The sequence below is a fragment of the Dendropsophus ebraccatus genome, chromosome 3 (assembly GCF_027789765.1).
Source record: "Dendropsophus ebraccatus isolate aDenEbr1 chromosome 3, aDenEbr1.pat, whole genome shotgun sequence".
NCBI lineage: Eukaryota > Metazoa > Chordata > Amphibia > Anura > Hylidae > Dendropsophus > Dendropsophus ebraccatus.
In genome coordinates this window covers 142,111,682-142,130,235 of record NC_091456.1, presented here as the reverse complement: position 1 = coordinate 142,130,235, position 18,554 = coordinate 142,111,682, and the positions used below count along the sequence as shown (strand labels likewise).

Sequence of the window (18,554 nt, the reverse complement as noted above, 5' to 3'; positions counted from 1 at the left end):
GTACCTCGGCCATCCACCACAGGAGTGGTGTCACACTACAACACCTAGCAAGTAACCGTCCGTACCTCCGATATAACACCTCCGGGGTTACACCACACTTCTCATCTCTATACATGTACATTCTCCAATAAGCTACAATCACCTGGAGTCTAGCTCTATGCTAAACCAGCCCTGGCTGATCACTGATTGGCTGAGCGGGACATGAAGACACCGGGAGCCCTGAAGCAAGCCGGAGCGGGGACCAGGTGATGTATACGCTCCGGCATCCGGGGGTCAACAGGGCGGGCTGCTGACAAACTCGCAGCGGGATGTGCATTCTAGTGGGAGTTTGTCTGCCCATAGACTGTACAGGGTAGGGATCGGCAGCGGGTCTCGCTGCGAATTTGCAGCGGGAAACTCGCTGTGGATCCGCCCAGTGAGTTTGTACCCTAAGGGGGAGTACTTATACAATGTTAGGCTATGTTCACACCACGTAAAAGTACGGCCGTTGTTGCCGTCGGCAACAATGGCTGTACTTTGTGCGGGCTGGAACACTGCCCATTGTTCTATGGGATCCTGGCCGGAGTGTATACACATCGTATACGCTCCGGACGGGATCCCATACGGACCCGCAAAGAACTGAACGGCCGGTCTCTCACATAGTGTGAACATAGCCTTAAGGTGATTGGCTTATATCAAAATAACATCCACGTGAATCCTAGCATCTAAGCCTGCACAGAGTATGACACTGCCTCTGCCAGCTTCTATCTATAGAGCATCCTGGTGCCATCACCAGCTAAGTGAAGCACACACCCAACATGATGTAAAAACAAACAAAACATTATTTATCAGACCAGTTCACCTTCCTCCATTGTTCTATGGTCTTGTTCTGATGCCCACCATTGCCACCAGTAATTTGCATACTTATGGATTTCAGCAGTCTTTTTACAAAACAAAAGAAGGCTCCATATTACTTTTGAAGTAATTTTTTGTGACGCACACTACTGATATAGAAACTTGGGGAGAACTTGGGATTTGCAAAAATAGTGATGGGAGAAAAGTAAGTTTCTTTTTACAATAGTGAAGTCATGGGAATCAGGTAAAAACACCTGTTCCTGCATGCTTGGCCAGCACACTGTATAGAATATAATGCACTGAGCCTCCTCTATTTAGCTCTGTCTCCTTTATGATTGAGGCTTTATGACAGCTTACACTGGCTTTCTTATAATGTTTGCACCACCCAGGTGACTGGTGATTCAGGTGCACCGGGCTGTGCTATTGGTCAGTGGGTGGGGAGCACTGTCACACACCCTGTGCAGCAGCTCTGCTGTGATCAGGTGTTCCTGTCTACCTCTACTGCAAGGGACAGAGCACTCTGCTCAGGTAAGAGGGGATTCTGCCTCCATGTTCTGGCTGCCTCCTGCTTTATGATGAACATGGATCTCAGCACAGCACAGCTCCTTTAAGGTACGGTCTGGAATTAATCTGTTCTCATAAGAAAATCAGGGATAAGCAGAATGGCAAAACTTTACTAGACATTCATTACTGTGCCATTTACCCCGAGTATTCCACAAGTACTGGTCTGTCTATGATAAAGTATCAGCCTACTATCACTATTCCCTAGCTGATCTTTCAGTAACACTAACTGGACACTCACGTTTCTAAAATTGTTGCTCTTTAGAACCTTATTGAATCTAGTGTTAGTTCTGGAGCTGTGCACAATACAATGGGAAGTGGCTTCATTTCTTAGCTTTGTATACATACAGAATATGACGTAAATAAGTAACCTAGGACACTAGTATATAGAATACGGTATACGTCACACAATTATTGCTACAACTTCTACATGAAACGCTTTGAATACATAGGCCGCTTTCAGAGTGACTGGCATAACGTAGCCCAATGTTAGGATCGGTATTATAGTCACAGCATCCGCATTGCATGGGTTCTGTTGCAGCTATATCAGCACATTCAGAGAATGAATTAAAATATGTTTATCAATAGCTCATGCACATAGGATGTATATATTATAGAGAGAGGTCCCAGTCCGGTTATGTTTCTGATAACCCAAACTGACAGCTTTCAATATGGACACAAAAAATGGTATATACCCGTTATGGAATGGGCAGATATACGGTAGTCCTGCTCCTTATATACATGTACAGGACAGCAAATCCTGAAAAGTCACCAGAAATAACTTGGAAGACTTGTCTAGGTGGATATTTTTAAAAAACTTTTAATAACCAAACTTGCCTCCTCCTAATATGTGGCTCTTTCCCTTCCATTGTTGAAAGCTCATTGCATACAGTAGGTTACCAACCATCACTAAATTCTCAACTCTAAAAGCAGTGATCAGTTTGATAGATAGATTATCTATCTATCTATCTATCTATCTATCTATCTATCTATCTATCTATCTCCTATCTATCTATCTATCTATCTATCTATCTATCTATCTATCTATCTATTTATCTATTTATCCACATCAATCAGAAGAGATGGGACGGCCTCTTTAGGGTCCATTCACCTATATAGGATCTACAAGAGATTTGATCATTATGTGTGAATGGACCCTAAAGGTGTAATAACAGTTTTGCTATATTGTTCACATCCAGTGATCTGAGGTTAGAGGTCAGTGACTTGTTAGTGTATATTATTATATGTCAATTATAACCTCAGTCCTGTTCTGTATACAGGATGACCTAGTAAAGTTATATACAGTAAAAGGTGCTTACAATTTCCTCCTTGAAATCCAATTCATGTACAGTACATCACCATTGTTTTGATCTTTTGAGATCTGTCTTCTGTAATTCCTGTGCAGGATGTGACTTTTCCTTTTTTTCTGTACAGATAGTGACTCTTTCGAAGAAGTAAACTGGATCATCTTCTGTAATGGAGACTTCACTCTGCTTCAGGCCTGGGACAAACGCTTATGCCACAGTCAGCAGACTCATATTCTTCATGTATATATTTGGAGGGACACTTTTCTGTGCTGGATTTCTGTGGGTTTTTTTGTGATGGGGCATCTAAAGAAAAAACGTCGTCGACGTAATGAGGATGATCTGATACATGATGAGGAACCCCAGGCTGCACCGGATGGGCAATTTCATGTTACTGTTGGTGAGTAATTTCCTTCTAATCCTTTAAGGCCCATGGAGACAATGTATAAGGCAGGGTTCACACCGTGACTGTATGTATATTTATCAAATATGATTTATACCCTTGAGAAGAATAAGAATGTAAATGTTAAATGGATGCTAAAAATATAGTATCCTACCTTATAGCAGAATCCATTTTCCATTTACTTTAGTTATAAAAATAAAAAAATGTTTTGGGTATATTTTGCAGCTGTACAGTATAGCATAGTCTATTAGGTTGTTAAATTTAATTACGTGGAAACAGTGAAAGTACAAAAAGCAATGTGACTATTGTGAATGGTGTCTTATCTATAGACGGTGTCACCTTTCACTGTACACCTGTCTGTAACACTGCTGGAAAGTGATCTCCGCAAAACAGGAAGTTCAGCCTTATTTCAGGATTATTTTATAATGTAGATTGCAAAAATGGAAAATGAAAAAAAAAAAAATCACCCACCTTATGTTTGACAGCACTGTGGAGTAGGTTGAGTGTGCTGTATGGTAGCTTCAATGAATGGCAGTCATCTGAGAGAAGAACGTCATAGTCGTAAATATGCTGATTCTTTAATCTTTTTTACCAGTCTTAAAGTGGCAGTTGATCTGCAACATCTACTGTTATAGAAATAGAGGACAATGTCAAGGTATTGAGAGGTCATTGTAAGGTATACAGTAATGGGAGCACAGATATTGATGGCCTATTGATTTTGGAGCTATATACTCTGTGTGATGCCGTATAGTTCCTTTGTGTTTCTAGTAAAGAATAGCTTTGTAATATATAGTACAATAGAGCTACATTTTTTTCCTTCTCATTGGTTTGGTGGTTTATATGTAATAGGAAGCCCATGGAGATAAAGTAATGGCTCTATAGAAGTCTATGGGTGCTGTATTACAGCTGTTTCTTAGAGGTAGCATGGACCTGTAATGTGCTTGTTTGCAAGAGGACAGAGCTTCTGAATATAATCTAATATAAAGACAGGTCTCTCCCTTTTGTTTACCCTTTGTGTAATAATGATGTACCGTATTTTCCCGTAATTTTAATTCACCTGCTTATGACGTGCTGGAAAGCTGTCACTTATAAACATAAGGCTGTTTGTCATCAACCATGTAAACATAAAACATTGCAAGTGGATTAAACTTTTCCCAATTCACTCTAAACCTGATAAGGAAGGAAAAAACAATAAACCAATGGGCGCTGCCATGCTGTTTGTTTGGGACTGATGATGATAGGAGGAAGAAACAAACAATAGAGAGAGAGAGCAAGTGTAGTCCCTGGCGAGTTAGCAACACCCATCATAACGGCAAGCTACAGTATTTTTACAGGGTTTGCTGACGTGAGTTTCCCTTTAAAATCCTGTTTGTCATATCATAAAAACATCAATGACATCTTGTGATACATTTGTAAGGCAGTCATGGTATGGATCGCATTCCGTATGAGATGATGTGGTCTCCGCTTCAGATTCCTCTTTCTCTTGCCACAAGTTGTCATCCTCCATACCATCTTATAAATTTGATATGCCAGACTTCTTGAAAGACTTGATTACTGTTTCTGCATTAATCTCATTCCAGGTTTTAAGGCAAATTGGCACAAAACATCCAACTGTGGAGCACACGTTTCCTCCTTTTGTGAATGATTTTTCGCTGTTAACCATCCATTCATTCCACTGTTCTCGGATGCGATCTTTAAATGGCTTGTTTAGGCACACATCCAGTTGCTGTACCACCCAATCCTTGTTTTTGGAGTTCTGAGGGTGCCTCTTTTTAATGCACACTTACTCCTTGGCATCCTCCTTAATCTCCTTGCCTCTGCAGTCTGTATCTTATACTTTACCTAATCCTCTTCTTCGGTGCAGCAAGGCCGGCGTCGCCATCTTGATTACATCACTTGCGTTCCAGCGGTGGAACGCAAGGCCAGTAATCAAGATGGCGGCGCCCGGCCTTGCGGCACTGAAGCAGAGGATAGGTTAAGTGTAAGATACAGACTGCAAATGCAGTCTGTATCCTCATGAAGTCTATCTATGAAGATACAGACTGCCTTTGCAGTCTGTATCTTTATACTTTACCAGATCCTCTGTTCCCTGGCTGTTCCGGCGGCGCCGCCATCTTGATGATGTCACGCTGGAACGCACAGCTGGAACGCAAGTGACGTCATCAAGATGGCGGCGCCCACCGAAACAGCCAGGGAACAGAGGATCAGGTAAAGTATAAAGATACAGACTGCAAATGCAGTCTGTATCTTCATGAATAGACTTAGGGAGAGATATACTTTCATAATAGGGACAGTTATATTTAGGTGATTGGTTCTCTTTAAGGACCGGGACAATTGTCACTTTTGCGTTTAGGTTTTTTCCTCCTCGCCTCCTAAGACTCATAGCTCTTTTATTTTTCCACCTACAGGGCCATGTGGGGCTTGTTTTTTTCAGGGGCAGATGCACTTTGTAATGGCATCTTTCAATCTGCCATAAAATGAATGAAGGAACCCCAAAATATCTTTTATGGGGTGAACTTGGGTCAAAAAAATGCGATTTCGCAAATTATGGGGGGTTTCATGTTTACGTAATGCACTTTATGGTAAAACTGACATTTTTTCTTTATTCTATAGGCCGATCTGAACACAGAGATATGCATGTTTTCTAGGTTTTCTTATGTTTTACTATTTTTATTAGCAGTAAAACTTTTGTTTTGCAAATAGGCATATTTAAAATGGCCCTATTGTGCGCTTTTATTTTTTCACCTACGGGGTCGTATGGGGCATCTTTTTTTGCACCATGATCTCTAGTTTTTATTAGTAACATTTTTTTTTAGATGAAATGTATTGATCACTTTTATAATTTTTTTTAGACATAAAATGTCATTAAAAAAAGCAATCTCTGCGTTTTTTTACCACTTTTTGTTCACGCCGTTCACCGTGCGGGAATAGTATTGTTTTATTTTATTTTAATAGATCGGACGATTACTCACGCTACGGTATATTATATGTTAATTAACTTTATTATTTTTATGTGTATTATGTATAAAATGGGAAAGGGGAGGGGCTTTGGGACATTTTGTAAAACATTTATTTAATGTACACTTTTATAGTTCCCTTAGGGAACCATCACTTACATATATTGGATCAGTAACACTGATCACTGCTCTGCCGTAGCATAGCAGGGATCAGTGCTATCGGTGATCTTCTGATAGAGCCTGCCTGTGGCCTGTGGCACACTCTACCAGAAGATCGGACTGCACGGAGGTAAGCTGCATACCTCTGGCAGTCAGGCCATGTGATTGCGGGGGTCCCGATCGCTAAGTGACCGAAGATGCTCCGGTCACTTATACTTAAATGCCTCTTAGCGCTATCATGGCGTCCAAGGGGTTAATGGTGGGTGGCCCCGCAAACGCAGTGGCCGGCCATTGAGGGTGAGGGCCTGGCTGCGGATAACAGCCGGTCCTTACCCGCTATGGGGCGCGTTCAGCTCATGAGCCTGCTCCATAGCCCGGGACCGCGCCAGGGCGTACATTTACGCCCTCCTGTGTTTAGGCACAGGCAGTGGGGGCATAAATGTGCGCCTGTGGTTGTTAAGGGGTTAATGCTTTTCCATTTGTTTTTCAGTCCTGAACAATTATTACTGTTACTCCATATTGTCTTGCAGTTATGTTCCATAGCAAAGTTTATAACTTCAGGTTTAAAACTGGCTTCATATTTGTTTCTTCTTGCTGGTGCAGCCATGATGGGGTTTTGACTGTTGGACATTTCGATACTTTATATATATACGGTACTGGTGCTATACTGTATAAGGCTGGGTTCACACACAGTATATTTCAGGCTGTATATTTGAGGCTGTATAGCAACCAAAACCAGGAGTGGATTGAAAACACAGAAAGGATCTGTTCACACAATGTTGTAATCAAGTGGATGGCCGCCATTTAATGGCAAATATTTTCTGTTATCTTAATACAATGGCTTCTGTATTGAAATAATGGCCGTTATTTACCGTTATATGACGGCCATCCACTCAATTTCACCATTGTGTGGACAGAGCCTTTCTGTGTTTTCAATCCACTCCTGGTTTTGGTTGCTATGAGGACCTGACATGAGGACCAAATACAGCCTGAAATATACTGTGTGTGAACCCAGCCTAAACAGGTACAGATGTTGGTGCTGTACTGTATGTGGTACCCAGTATACAACAACCAGACAATCACATGTACCTTACCGGCAATTGGCTGGTTGGTGCATACAAAGCCTTCTTGGATTGGTCAGCTCTCCCCGCCTGCCCAGCCCTCTCTGTCTCCAAGACTATCAGAGCAGCAAACATACACGCTCCACTTCACTGCAGTTCTCAGGAGTGAGATCTGAGAGGCAGAGAAGAAGGTATGGTAATAGCATACAAGGGAGCTCAAAAACGTCCGTGGCCGCATCCCCGCCATATGCGGTGGCTGTATGAAGCTGCAGGTATCCGGGGTATGGAAAAAAGAGATACAGTACAGCAGCGCTGTGCCCAGAAAAACACACCTCTTATCACCCGACTGGCCGCCCTTGTATCCTACAGGTAAAACTGTACCTCCTTCTCTGCCTCTCAGATCTCACACCTGCGCCGCTTCACTGCAATCCTACAGTAATACCGGTAGGATACAAGGGCGGCCAGACAGGTGAAAGAGATATGTTTCTCTGGGCACAGGGCCACTCTACCGTATCTCTTTTTTCCATGCCCCGGATGCCTGCAGCTTGCTGCGCCCTTCATACAGTCGCTGCATATGGCAAGGATGCGGCCGCGGACATCTTTTAGCTCCCCTCAGCAGTATCCCAGCTCTTCTCTGATAGGAGAAGGATTGGGTGCCCGATCCTCTATTCCATGGGTGATAAACCACAGCCAGAAGGGTCTGGTAAAAGCTTATCCCCCTCTACCTTTTGACAACACATGCACACTCTAGTAAGCTGAGTCTGCACATGCAGCAGTGGATAAGAGAAATAGCCATTGTCTGAACAGCTGTGTATGGCTAGCTTTAGATGACAGCTTCAGTAAAAAAAAAAAAAATTGTTGTTGTATTATAAATACATTACTATAATTATTACACCCAACAACTACAATAACTTCTAATTGATGGGTGACATAAAAGAACCATTATGTACCCTGGTGTTATATAACAGGTTTATGTGACAGAGGTGACATGAGGTGAGTTTCGGTTTACTTAGGTACATGGACTAGAAGACATCAATGGTCTGTACATATTTTGGGGGGAAATCCAACAGATGTATATCATAAAGATTTTAGTGATTATTTTAGGAAATATTTTTTTTTCAAATTTTTACAACAAATCTTTTACATGTTAATATACTCTCACTCTTAGTTCTCTTGCACATATACAGTATAATGCCTGTTTGTATGGGCGGGTTCACACTACAGAATCCGTGCAAATAAGTTCCGTCGGTTTACGTAGCTCATACCTGCTTGCGCCTCTCTGCCCGTGCCATGGACACCATTCTATGGCCAGGCCGATTCCGCTGTCCGCCGAAAGAATTGACTTGTCAGTTCTTTCGGCGGAAGGCGGAATTCGCCCAGCTATAGAATGGTGTCTATGGCACGGGCGGAGAGGTACGTCACTGCGAATGGGAACAAGCGATGTAATGCACTGGAACTTATCCGTGCGGATTCTGTAGTGTGAACCCAGCCTTAGTCTGTAAGGGGGGGCAGCAGGGTTGGGATTTGGCTGGTTTTATTGGATTGGCTGTTGCTAGTTTGATGAAACCGGGAAGAGTGGACCCCTGTATTCAATTATACCACCTCCTGGGAAGTGCATACAGTTAAATACAAATCAACGGTCTGCGGTGTAATGGACCCCTGCACCACCGCTGTATAGGATATGGGCAGGTGAATAATTATTGCTATGCTAGCATACTTTCTCTGGAGCCAGGACTAACTAGCTAAGAGTGGAAATGCATATTATGAGGTCGGTGTGGGCAGTACCTTATACTCTTTGTGGTGCACAGTGTACAATATTGAATACAGAGGGGCACAGTGTGTACTATTCATTTCTAGGGGCATAGTGCAGTGTCTTCAGGGGGGCACATCATGTGGCAGTGCATACAAAGGGGGCAGTATGTAAGGATGCAGGATGTTTAACACATTGGTTTCAATCACTTAGAATGTATTCATTTTGTATACACTCCTTTGGGCTATAATTGTGTTCTTTATTTCCATCACATTACTTGTGTATGGAGATGAAACATTGCTGTAGAGTACTGTATGGGGTATGTAATAAAGAATGGACTATACACTGACGTCACATCTTGCTGTATCCTGCTAGTACTTGTCTGTTCTGGATATCTCCTGGGAAGGATTTTCCCTGGTTTGCATTACAGGTGGTGAAGCTGGTTGTACTTATTATTGCCATTCACATGTCCAGACAGTATCTCTTTGTGGCTGACATTCCAGGCTGTATTGTATACATTGTATCTCTGTTTATAATGGCTGTGTACATGATTTAGTATAAATATGTCTATATAGACGTGCCAAGTATCATGAAGAGTATACAGGTATGCAGAAACATAAGGTTTTATTGTGATTTTGAACATGTTACATTGTAGCAAATGGAATAACTGGACAATACTGTAATAGGACTGTCCTTTCTTGCCCATAACAACCAACCACACCTCTGCTTTCACTTTCTCAGAGTTCATGAATATTTCAATGCTGGCCCTTTAAGAAGGACCTGCAAAATTCTCTTGGCTGCTACTAGAGATGAGCGAACCTCGAGCATGCTCAAGTCTATCCGAACCCGAGCATTCGGCATAGCGGGGGCTGCTGAAGTTGGATAAAGCTTAAGCTGTCTGGAAAACATTAATACATGGATATGTTTTCCACATAGCCTTAGGGCTTTATCCAACTTCAGCAGCCCCTGCTATGCCGAATGCTCGGGTTCGGATAGACTCGAGCATGCTCAAGGTTCGCTCATCTCTAGCTGCTACATTTCAGCTATTTGCATGTGTGCTGTGACTGACTTATTAGTGCTGTACTGTGTAATATTTGAATTTCTGAACATTCCGCCATTGATTTCTACCTACCAAAACCAAAAATACTTAGGACACTTGTTATTGCTGAAGGCTTCAAAACACAGTTTGATTGGAGTTTGTACTCAAAGTGCTGTATTAATTGCAGAAAATCAGGGGGGAAAGTGAAAAGAGAAGAAGAAGAAAGAAAGAAATGGGATTACAATGTGGTGCTTTTTCAAGCACTATAAAAACACACTGATCCTCTTATCCTCAGTTCTCCCATAACTCCCGCTCCTATGCTTTTTCTAGTTTTTCTGCTATCTCAATCTGCCCACTCTTTAAAGTGGGAGACTGCTGCAGTGCAGTGCAGTGCAGCTGCAGTTTGGATACAGACCAGCCTCTGTGCTGCCTCCTACATATATACTATATACACAATAAAAACAGGATCCTGCAGTCCTACCTCACTGTATCATACCTTCAGAAGTTCCCAGATCTGCACTGAGAAGTCTATCATGTGAATCCAGCATTTTCTCTGGCCATTTAGAACTTATTCACACGTTCCGTGCATAGTCCATATATAAGGACAGCATGTAATGGAAGAGAATTCAGCGTTCCCGGCATCATGAACTATTATAATCCTGGGATTATTGCTCTGAAACAGTACAATACCACAAAGATTTAAACACATTCGGAACACCCAGCATCATATTGATACATGATGCTGTGAATCTGGTCTGCAACACGTCCTGACTAGAGATGAGCGAACCTGGAGCGTGCTCGAGTCGATCCGAACCCGAACTTTCGGCATTTGATTAACGGTGGCTGCTGAACTTGGATAAAGCCCTAAGGATATGTGGAAATCATGGATATAGTCATTGGCTGTATCCATGTTTTCCAGAAAACCTTAGAGCTTTATCCAAGTTCAGCAGCCCCCGCTAATCAAATGCCGAATGTTCGGGTTCGGATCGACTCGAACCCGAACCCGGTTTGCTCATCTCTAGTTCTGACTTACACCCTAATTCTGCAGAAAATCCTCACTTTCTGTCCTCCCTCTGTCCTCCCCTCCCTTCTGAGACCAAAGTCACATGAACTAGGTCTCTTTTGTTGCCAGGCAAGCTGTAACACCTTATCTCTAACTCCGCCCACCCCTGACATCCCACCAATCAGTGAGCACCTGGCGAGGAGGCGGGGAAACAACAGAACAGTGACAGCCTCCAAAGCATGATAGGGTAAATGAAACTATTTCACCTCTCTTTATAATCTGTCTATGTAGATGGATGTGTGGCCCAGGGTGAGCTTGTCTGTCACTGTCAAGGGTTAATTAATTACCTCTGTCTGGCAGTTAGAAGAGGCCATTAGTGCCATCACACTAAATAGATAGTTGTTAAAGGGGTTATCCAGCGCTTCTTTCTTCCAGAGACAGCACCCCTCTTGTCTCCAGCTTGGTCGGGGTTTTGCTGCTCAGTTCCATTGAAGTGAATGGAGCTTAATTGCACAAACCAAACCTGAACTGGAGACAAGAGTTGTGTTGTCTCTGAAAGAAAGTGGCCATGTTTTTGTAGCACTGGATAACCCCTTTAACAGTTATCAGGAAGGGAGTCCAGTCAGTGTGTTGTGTAAAGGAAAATGAAGCTCACCTGAAACTGTGACAGAGAAGGAACAGATTTATGTGAAAACAGCAGCCAGAGATCACAGCACATGAACTGGATTTGCCACAAGGGGAGAGAATTCAGCCCAGTGGGAATCAGATGGATTACTGGTGACAAATTACAAATAATGGCTGCTGTTTTGACATTAAATGACAGCTACCCACTTAATTTCAAGTGTTTTCAATCCACTCTTGGTTTTGTTTTAAAAAATACTGACCAAAATACTGAGCAAAAAAACTGTGTGAGAACATAGCCTATAACTTAAAAAAAAAAAAAAAAGACCAAGCATATTTTTTTGTCTAAATATTTAAATCTAATTTAGAAAACTAACATTTACAATACGGGACACATTAAGGACACAGGTTGGCTTGTCACCTGTTATAAAGCCAAAATAGTCAAGATATTTTGGGACCTATAAAGAAATAATAGTGGATAATAGGAGGGATACTTTATGTATTGGATTGTTTAATAATGCTAGTCTTTTCTAGGTTTGCTATGTGTAATGGTGTTATATTTGCTTAACAGGTGACACTGTTATAATATTCCCATCACCACCGCCTCCATATTTTGAAGAGCCTTTATCACAAGTAGTTGTTGCAGATGGGACAACCTTACCGAGGAGCGATAATCCACCCTCCTATAACAGTATATTTACCATAAGGTAGGATGAATTCTGTGATTGCTCCATGATAGAAATGGCATCATTCGGTATAATCATCCCCAATCTGACGCTCATCTCCTGGGGCAAAACTGTGATTCCAAGGAAATGCAAAAACTGGAAAACCACGGGTCGGAGAATAGTGCCCTAGTGCAGTTACTATATGGTAGCATATCCTTTTTCTTTTTAATTTGTGGATATTGTAACCAACCCCCTTGTTATAGGACTTATTCATAAACGGAAATACATTGTTGTTTTCTTAAAAAATAGCACCACACATGTCTCTATTCCTTTCAATGGCATTTAGCTGCAATATCATATCTTTATCTTATATATATCTTTTTAGTCCTAGATAACCCCTTTAATTCAGATGGACAAAAAAAAACACAACAATCAATTTGCATCTTTATTATATATGGCTTTGATAAGTAACCTTGTACATATTTTCATCATATCTGGCAACATACCTACTAGGCAACATACCTACTAGGCTGAACCTGAACGCTCGGCATCGGATTACCGCTGTCTGCCCGCTCCGTGCAGCAGGCGGATACAGCGGGAGGACCGCCTAGAAAACTGGCATACAGCCTATGGCTATGGCTGTATCCCAGTTTTCCAGGCGTTCCTCCCGCTGGATCCACCCGCTGCACGGAGCGGGCAGACAGCGGTAATCATTGCGGATGGTTCGGGTTCGTACGAACTCCGTATGAACTCGGTTCGGACCATCCCTAATACCTACCTAATTTTGATGCACTTTTTTGTTAAGGAGAATCTGTCAGCTCTATATCCTACTCAGAGCTAGAGACATGTGTGAATAGTTGCTGGAAAGATAAAACAAGTGATACCTACAAGTGGGGAAAATAAATATGTGATACACTGTCGATTTTTACCAGTTTTGCCAGCTACAAAGAATGGAGAGTTCTGTAATTTTTATTGTAGGTACACTTCACCTGTGAAAAGCAGAATTCATCAAAAAAATTACAGAAAATCCGTTAGATTTTTTAATAATTATTTTGCATTTTATTGCATGAAATAAGAACCGTATTTTCGGGTTTATAAGACACACCATTAAAGGCTGTCAGACCATCCTGACTGCTACCCTAATAGTTGGGCAAAGCGCTGATTCAGCGCTACTGATAGCTGCACAGTCCTCTCCCTTCTGAGGTGAGGTGAGGTGAATCACTATGAATCACTTCCAGATTCCTGCATGTAAAGCCCCCAGTGGAAAATCACCAAGAAAGGGAGCTGAAAGGGAAACTATCAGCAGGTTGGACAAATCTAACCTGCTGAAAGTCCCCTAGTGGGCACAGGGCGCTGAGGATGAAGGTATGTCTGTTACCTTTATCCTCAGCGCCTTTCATTTGCCGTTAGTTGTGCCCGGTAAGCTGGTAAGAGTGCTGGGGACATGACTACTGCTCCTCCCAGCACCTTTTTGCCTCACCCTTGAGCCGGACCCTCCATTAATAATCATTAGATTAGATTGCACCAAAGCCCTGCCCCTCCTGCGTGCGGAAATCTTTCCCTGTTGGCCACCTCCATTGATAATCAATAAGAGGGCAAGCTGGGGGCAGGGCTACAGCTCCCCGGACAGCCCGCCTCCTCTAGTGATTATCAATCAGGTGCTCAGAGGGGTGAAAGCCACGCCCCCAGTGCTTCTAATGGCTTACCGGGCACAACTAACAGCACGGGAATGGCCCTAAGGATGAAGGTAACAGACACACCTTCATCCTCAGCGCCTCCTGCCCACTAGGGAGCTATCAGCAGGTTAGACAAATCTAACCCCTAGTTCCCCTTGAAGGACCTGCAGGACCTTCAGTGATGTCACAGTTATGTGATAAGTCAGATTAGAATGGGCTTCCTAGAGATGCTGTGGGGGTAATCTTTATTAAATGTCTATGTATGTAGCAGATCTGTTTGTGTATGTGATATAGCAGAGGTGTGTCTGTATATTGGTGTAGTAGCACTGTGTGTGTCTGTGGGTATGTTTATGAATCACATCTGTGTGTATATGATGCAGCAGAAGTGGTTGTGTGTTTTCATGTAGCAGAGCTGAGTTTGTATAATGCAGCAGAGCTGGGTGTGTATTTTGCATACAGCAGAGCTGTGTACATGTGGATATACCGCCATGAGGAGTCTTAAAGTGGCCCTGTCATTTCAATAAACTTTGACCCCCTTCACTGCCTTATAGACCACCAGGAAAATTTATTAACATGAAATATTTTTTTCCCTGTTTGTAGTTGTCTAAACAAGGGGTTAGTCTTATAGTCAGGTGCGTCTAATAAAGCCAAAAATATGATATATGACTCGCTAGGCCACTCTAGGACCTTGAAATTCTTCTTACAGAGCGGCTACTTAGTTGCTCTGGCTTTGTGTTTTGGGTCATTGTCATGCTGGAAGACCCGTCCAAGACCCATCTTCAATGTTCCTTACTGAGGGAAGGAGGTTGTTGGCCGAAATCTCACGATACATGGCCCCATCCATCCTCCCTTTAATACGATGTAGTTATCCTGTCTCCTTTGCAGAAAAGCACCCCCAAAATATGATGTTTTCACCCCATACTACACTGTTGGGACGGTGTTCTTGGGGTTGTGCTCATTCTTTTTCTTCCTCCAAACACGGCAAGTGAAGTTGATACCAAAAAGTTTGATTTTGCTCTCATCTGACTAAATGACCTTCCCCCATGCCTCCTCTGGATCATCAAGATTGGTCAATGGTGAACTTCAAATGGGCCTGGGTATGTGGTGGCGTATGCAGGGAGACCTTGCGTGCCCTGCAGGCGGCATAGTGTGTTACTAGTGGTAATCTTTGATACTGTGGTCCCAGCTCTCTTCAGGTCATTGTCCCGGTCCTCCCTGTAATTCTGGACTGACATTTTCAGAATCACCCTTACCTCATGAGGCAAGACCTTGCATGGAGCCCCAGACTGAGGAAGACTGACAATTAGTCTTTTTTTCCATTTTCTAATAACAGCTACTTGCCTATTGTCCTGTAGCCCAACAAAGCCTTGTGTAGATCTACAATTTTGTCCCTGGTATCCTTAGACAGCTCTTTGATCTTGGCTATGGTAAAGAGGCTGGAGTGTGATTGATTGAGTGTATGGACAGTTTTTTTTTAATGCAGGTAACAAGTTCAAACAGGTGCAGTTAATACAGGTAATGAGTGCAGAGAGGGAGGAGCTTCTTAACGGAAATCTAACAGGTCACAGAGCCAGAATTCTTGCTGGTTGGTAAGTGATCAAATATTTATTTCATACAATAAAATGCAAATAGGTTATTTGAATATCATACAATGTGATTTCCTGGATTTTCTTTTATAGTCTCTCACAGTTACAGTGTACCAGTCTAAAAATGACAGACTTGCAAAATCTGCAGTGTATCAAATACTTATTTTCCCCACTGTATCTCTTAGTTATACATGTTTTCCATCTTAGCACAAGTATCATAGAGGCAGCATGCACACCTCCTCCCTTCCTCCCCCACCCAGCCCTGATCTGCATGATTGATGTACAGGGCTTGACTTCCCACACTGAACCTTGTACCTCCATCATGCAGAGGAGAGAGCGGGTGGGGGAGGTGTGTATGCTGCAGTTTAGTATGGCCTCTATGACTCTTAGAGCATCACTGTAATTTGTAATAACTTTTGATATGTCATCAGACGTGCCAAAAGGTATTTATTGCAATGGGCCTCACTGCTGAGACCTGCTGTGGTCATGAGATACAGGAGAGTGGGGGAGTACACGGCAGTGCATGTTTTTTCCTGTCTTTTAATCAAATCTAAGTCAAATCTTTAGCTGGCTAAGGAGTGGAGTACATTGCAGCAAACTTCCCCTGGCTGTATCTCATGATGGCCAAAGGTTTCAGTAGTGAGACCTACTGCAATCATTAACTTTTCACATGCCTGATGACATGACAAAACTTATTACAAATTACAGTAATGCTTTAAGTTTAGAAGGAAAACATGATTTTATAACTTTGCAAAAAGCCATCAGCTAAGAAACAGGTATCATGTGTTTTACATCCCTATCTGCTATCTGCCTATGTCTGCAGCTCTGAGCATGATGTACAGCAGACATATAACGCTTCCATAGTCCAATTAAATGTCTTGTAAATGGAATAAAGGGATCGTTAATAGTTTGTTTGTTTTTCCTTATAGGACATATCAGAATGAAGGAGCCCGTATTGGAGGCCAGGAATGTACAGTATACACAATTCCATTACCAAGTTACTCCAATGAAAGCTATTCAAATGTATATTTTGCATCAGATCCTCCACCAAAATATGAGGAGAAGGATTCTGAAGCCTCCACATCATCACCCATTACTTCAAGGGACTCAGTCGAATCCCCATCTAATCCTGGACCAGAGGATGTCTAGGACAAATAGAAAAAACTTTTGAGTAGTAAAACTAAAAGTTGTGTTCATGACCTTTAATCTGACACATCCCGGCTGATGTCACATCTATTTCAGTGGTGGACTGTCAGACAAGCTTTATATGAAGCTAAATATCCCTGCTGATCCATGAAACTTTTTATACAATATAACACCTCATGCCCAGTGGGCTCTACTGTTCCTCCAGACTTTTGCATGAATTCAACAGATAAAGATTGTGCCATTTTCTGTTAGATGTCATACCAAACAGCAATCCCTAAAGAATTGAATCCTAAGGCAAATAATACATTGTGTATGAAGCACCATATGGAAGCTCAGGGAGTGCATGCAGCTGAATGGGAACTCTATGTGCCACCATGAAGACCCTGTGCATGTAGCTTTCCCCTAGACATGAGACATTAACGAAATACTGGGGCCTAAAGGACCAGTACATGAGTTTTCTCCGTCTCCAAGACAAGAAAAATAGCAGGGACGAACAACACAGGCATTAAAGGGGTAGTGCGTTGCTAAACAATTATTCACAAAATAACACAGTTATACAACTTTGTAATAGATGTAATCTATGTGAATGGCCCCCTTCCCCGTGTTTCCCCCCACCCACGCTAGACCCGGAAGTGTGGTGCATTATACTCACAGCATCTCGTGTCGACCCCCATCCGCCATCTTGGGACAATGATGTAGTCTTGGGGAGGGGGGCCGAACCTCTCCATCCGCCCCTTATGCCGCCCCCCCTCTGCTGCATCATCAGCAGCTCAGCCGCGATTGGCTGAGCATAACTGTGCTCAGCCAATCGCGGCTGAGCACAGTTATGACGTGGCAGAGGGGGGCCGGTATGAGGGACGGATACAGCGTTTCGGCCCCCCTCCCCAAGACTACATCATTGTCCCAAAATGGGGTCGACACAAAATGCGGTGAGTATTATGCACCACACTTCCGGGTCTAGCGTGGGTGAAGGGAAACACTGGGAGGGGGCCATTCACATACATAACATACATTACAAAGTTGTATAACTTTGTAATGTGTGTTATTTTGTGAATAATTGTTTAGCGCTGCACTACCCCTTTAATGCCTGTGTTGTTCGTCCCTGCTATTTTTCTTGTCTTGTTCCATTAAACTCATAGGGAAACATGGGACGATCCTACATGAGCACATGGATCAAAGGGGATGGGTAAAAAAGTATAAAAAATAAAAACATGCCTTCTTTTTGTAATACCAGTGCCACATCTGCCCTTGTTGGGTGTGTTACTGCAGCTCAGCCCTGTTCACTTTAAAGTTACTGTCATTTAAAATATTTTTGCAGAAATCAATAATTCTAGAGATTTTAAGGAACTGTCTAATCAGTTTTATTAGGCAAAAAAAGCCTCTTTCTGTACTCAAAAAGCTGTTTTGCAGCCTACCCCCTCACTTTTTATTTGTGCATAAAACGCTGGATTCACAGGTCAGAAAGGTTAGTGATTATCTGGAAACTCACTCACCCCCAACCCCCACCACGGCCCTTTCCCCCTCCGTAGAGCATTATGGACACAGAAAAGATGCAAAGGGGGGAAGGCTGCAAAACAGTATTTTGAGTACAGAAAGAGGCTCTTTTGCTTAATAAAAGCTCAAGCATAGTGCGGGGAGAGTCAGATAAAGTGTGTGGCCCTTTGCTGCAGTCTGTTGTGGCTGTACATTCCCTATTACATAGGAAGATGTGTGGCCAATGGGCAATAAATGTGTTGTTTTGACTCGTCGAAAAAAAATATAATAATAATAAGCCAATGAACAAGGGTGT

The 18,554-nt window shown here is 42.6% G+C and overlaps 1 protein-coding gene across 1 annotated transcript; it reads left to right on the top strand.

Annotated features, from left to right (window-relative positions):
- Nucleotides 1-1,328: 1,328 nt before the first annotated feature.
- TMEM171 (transmembrane protein 171) lies at nucleotides 1,329-17,272 on the top strand. The gene is given in 5 exon segments (XM_069962817.1): nucleotides 1,329-1,446; nucleotides 2,830-2,997; nucleotides 3,000-3,099; nucleotides 12,264-12,399; nucleotides 16,549-17,272. Coding segments are annotated over 4 exon segments (582 nt in total). The 5' UTR covers nucleotides 1,329-1,446; nucleotides 2,830-2,871; the 3' UTR covers nucleotides 16,769-17,272.
- The last annotated feature ends 1,282 nt before the right edge of the window (nucleotides 17,273-18,554 follow it).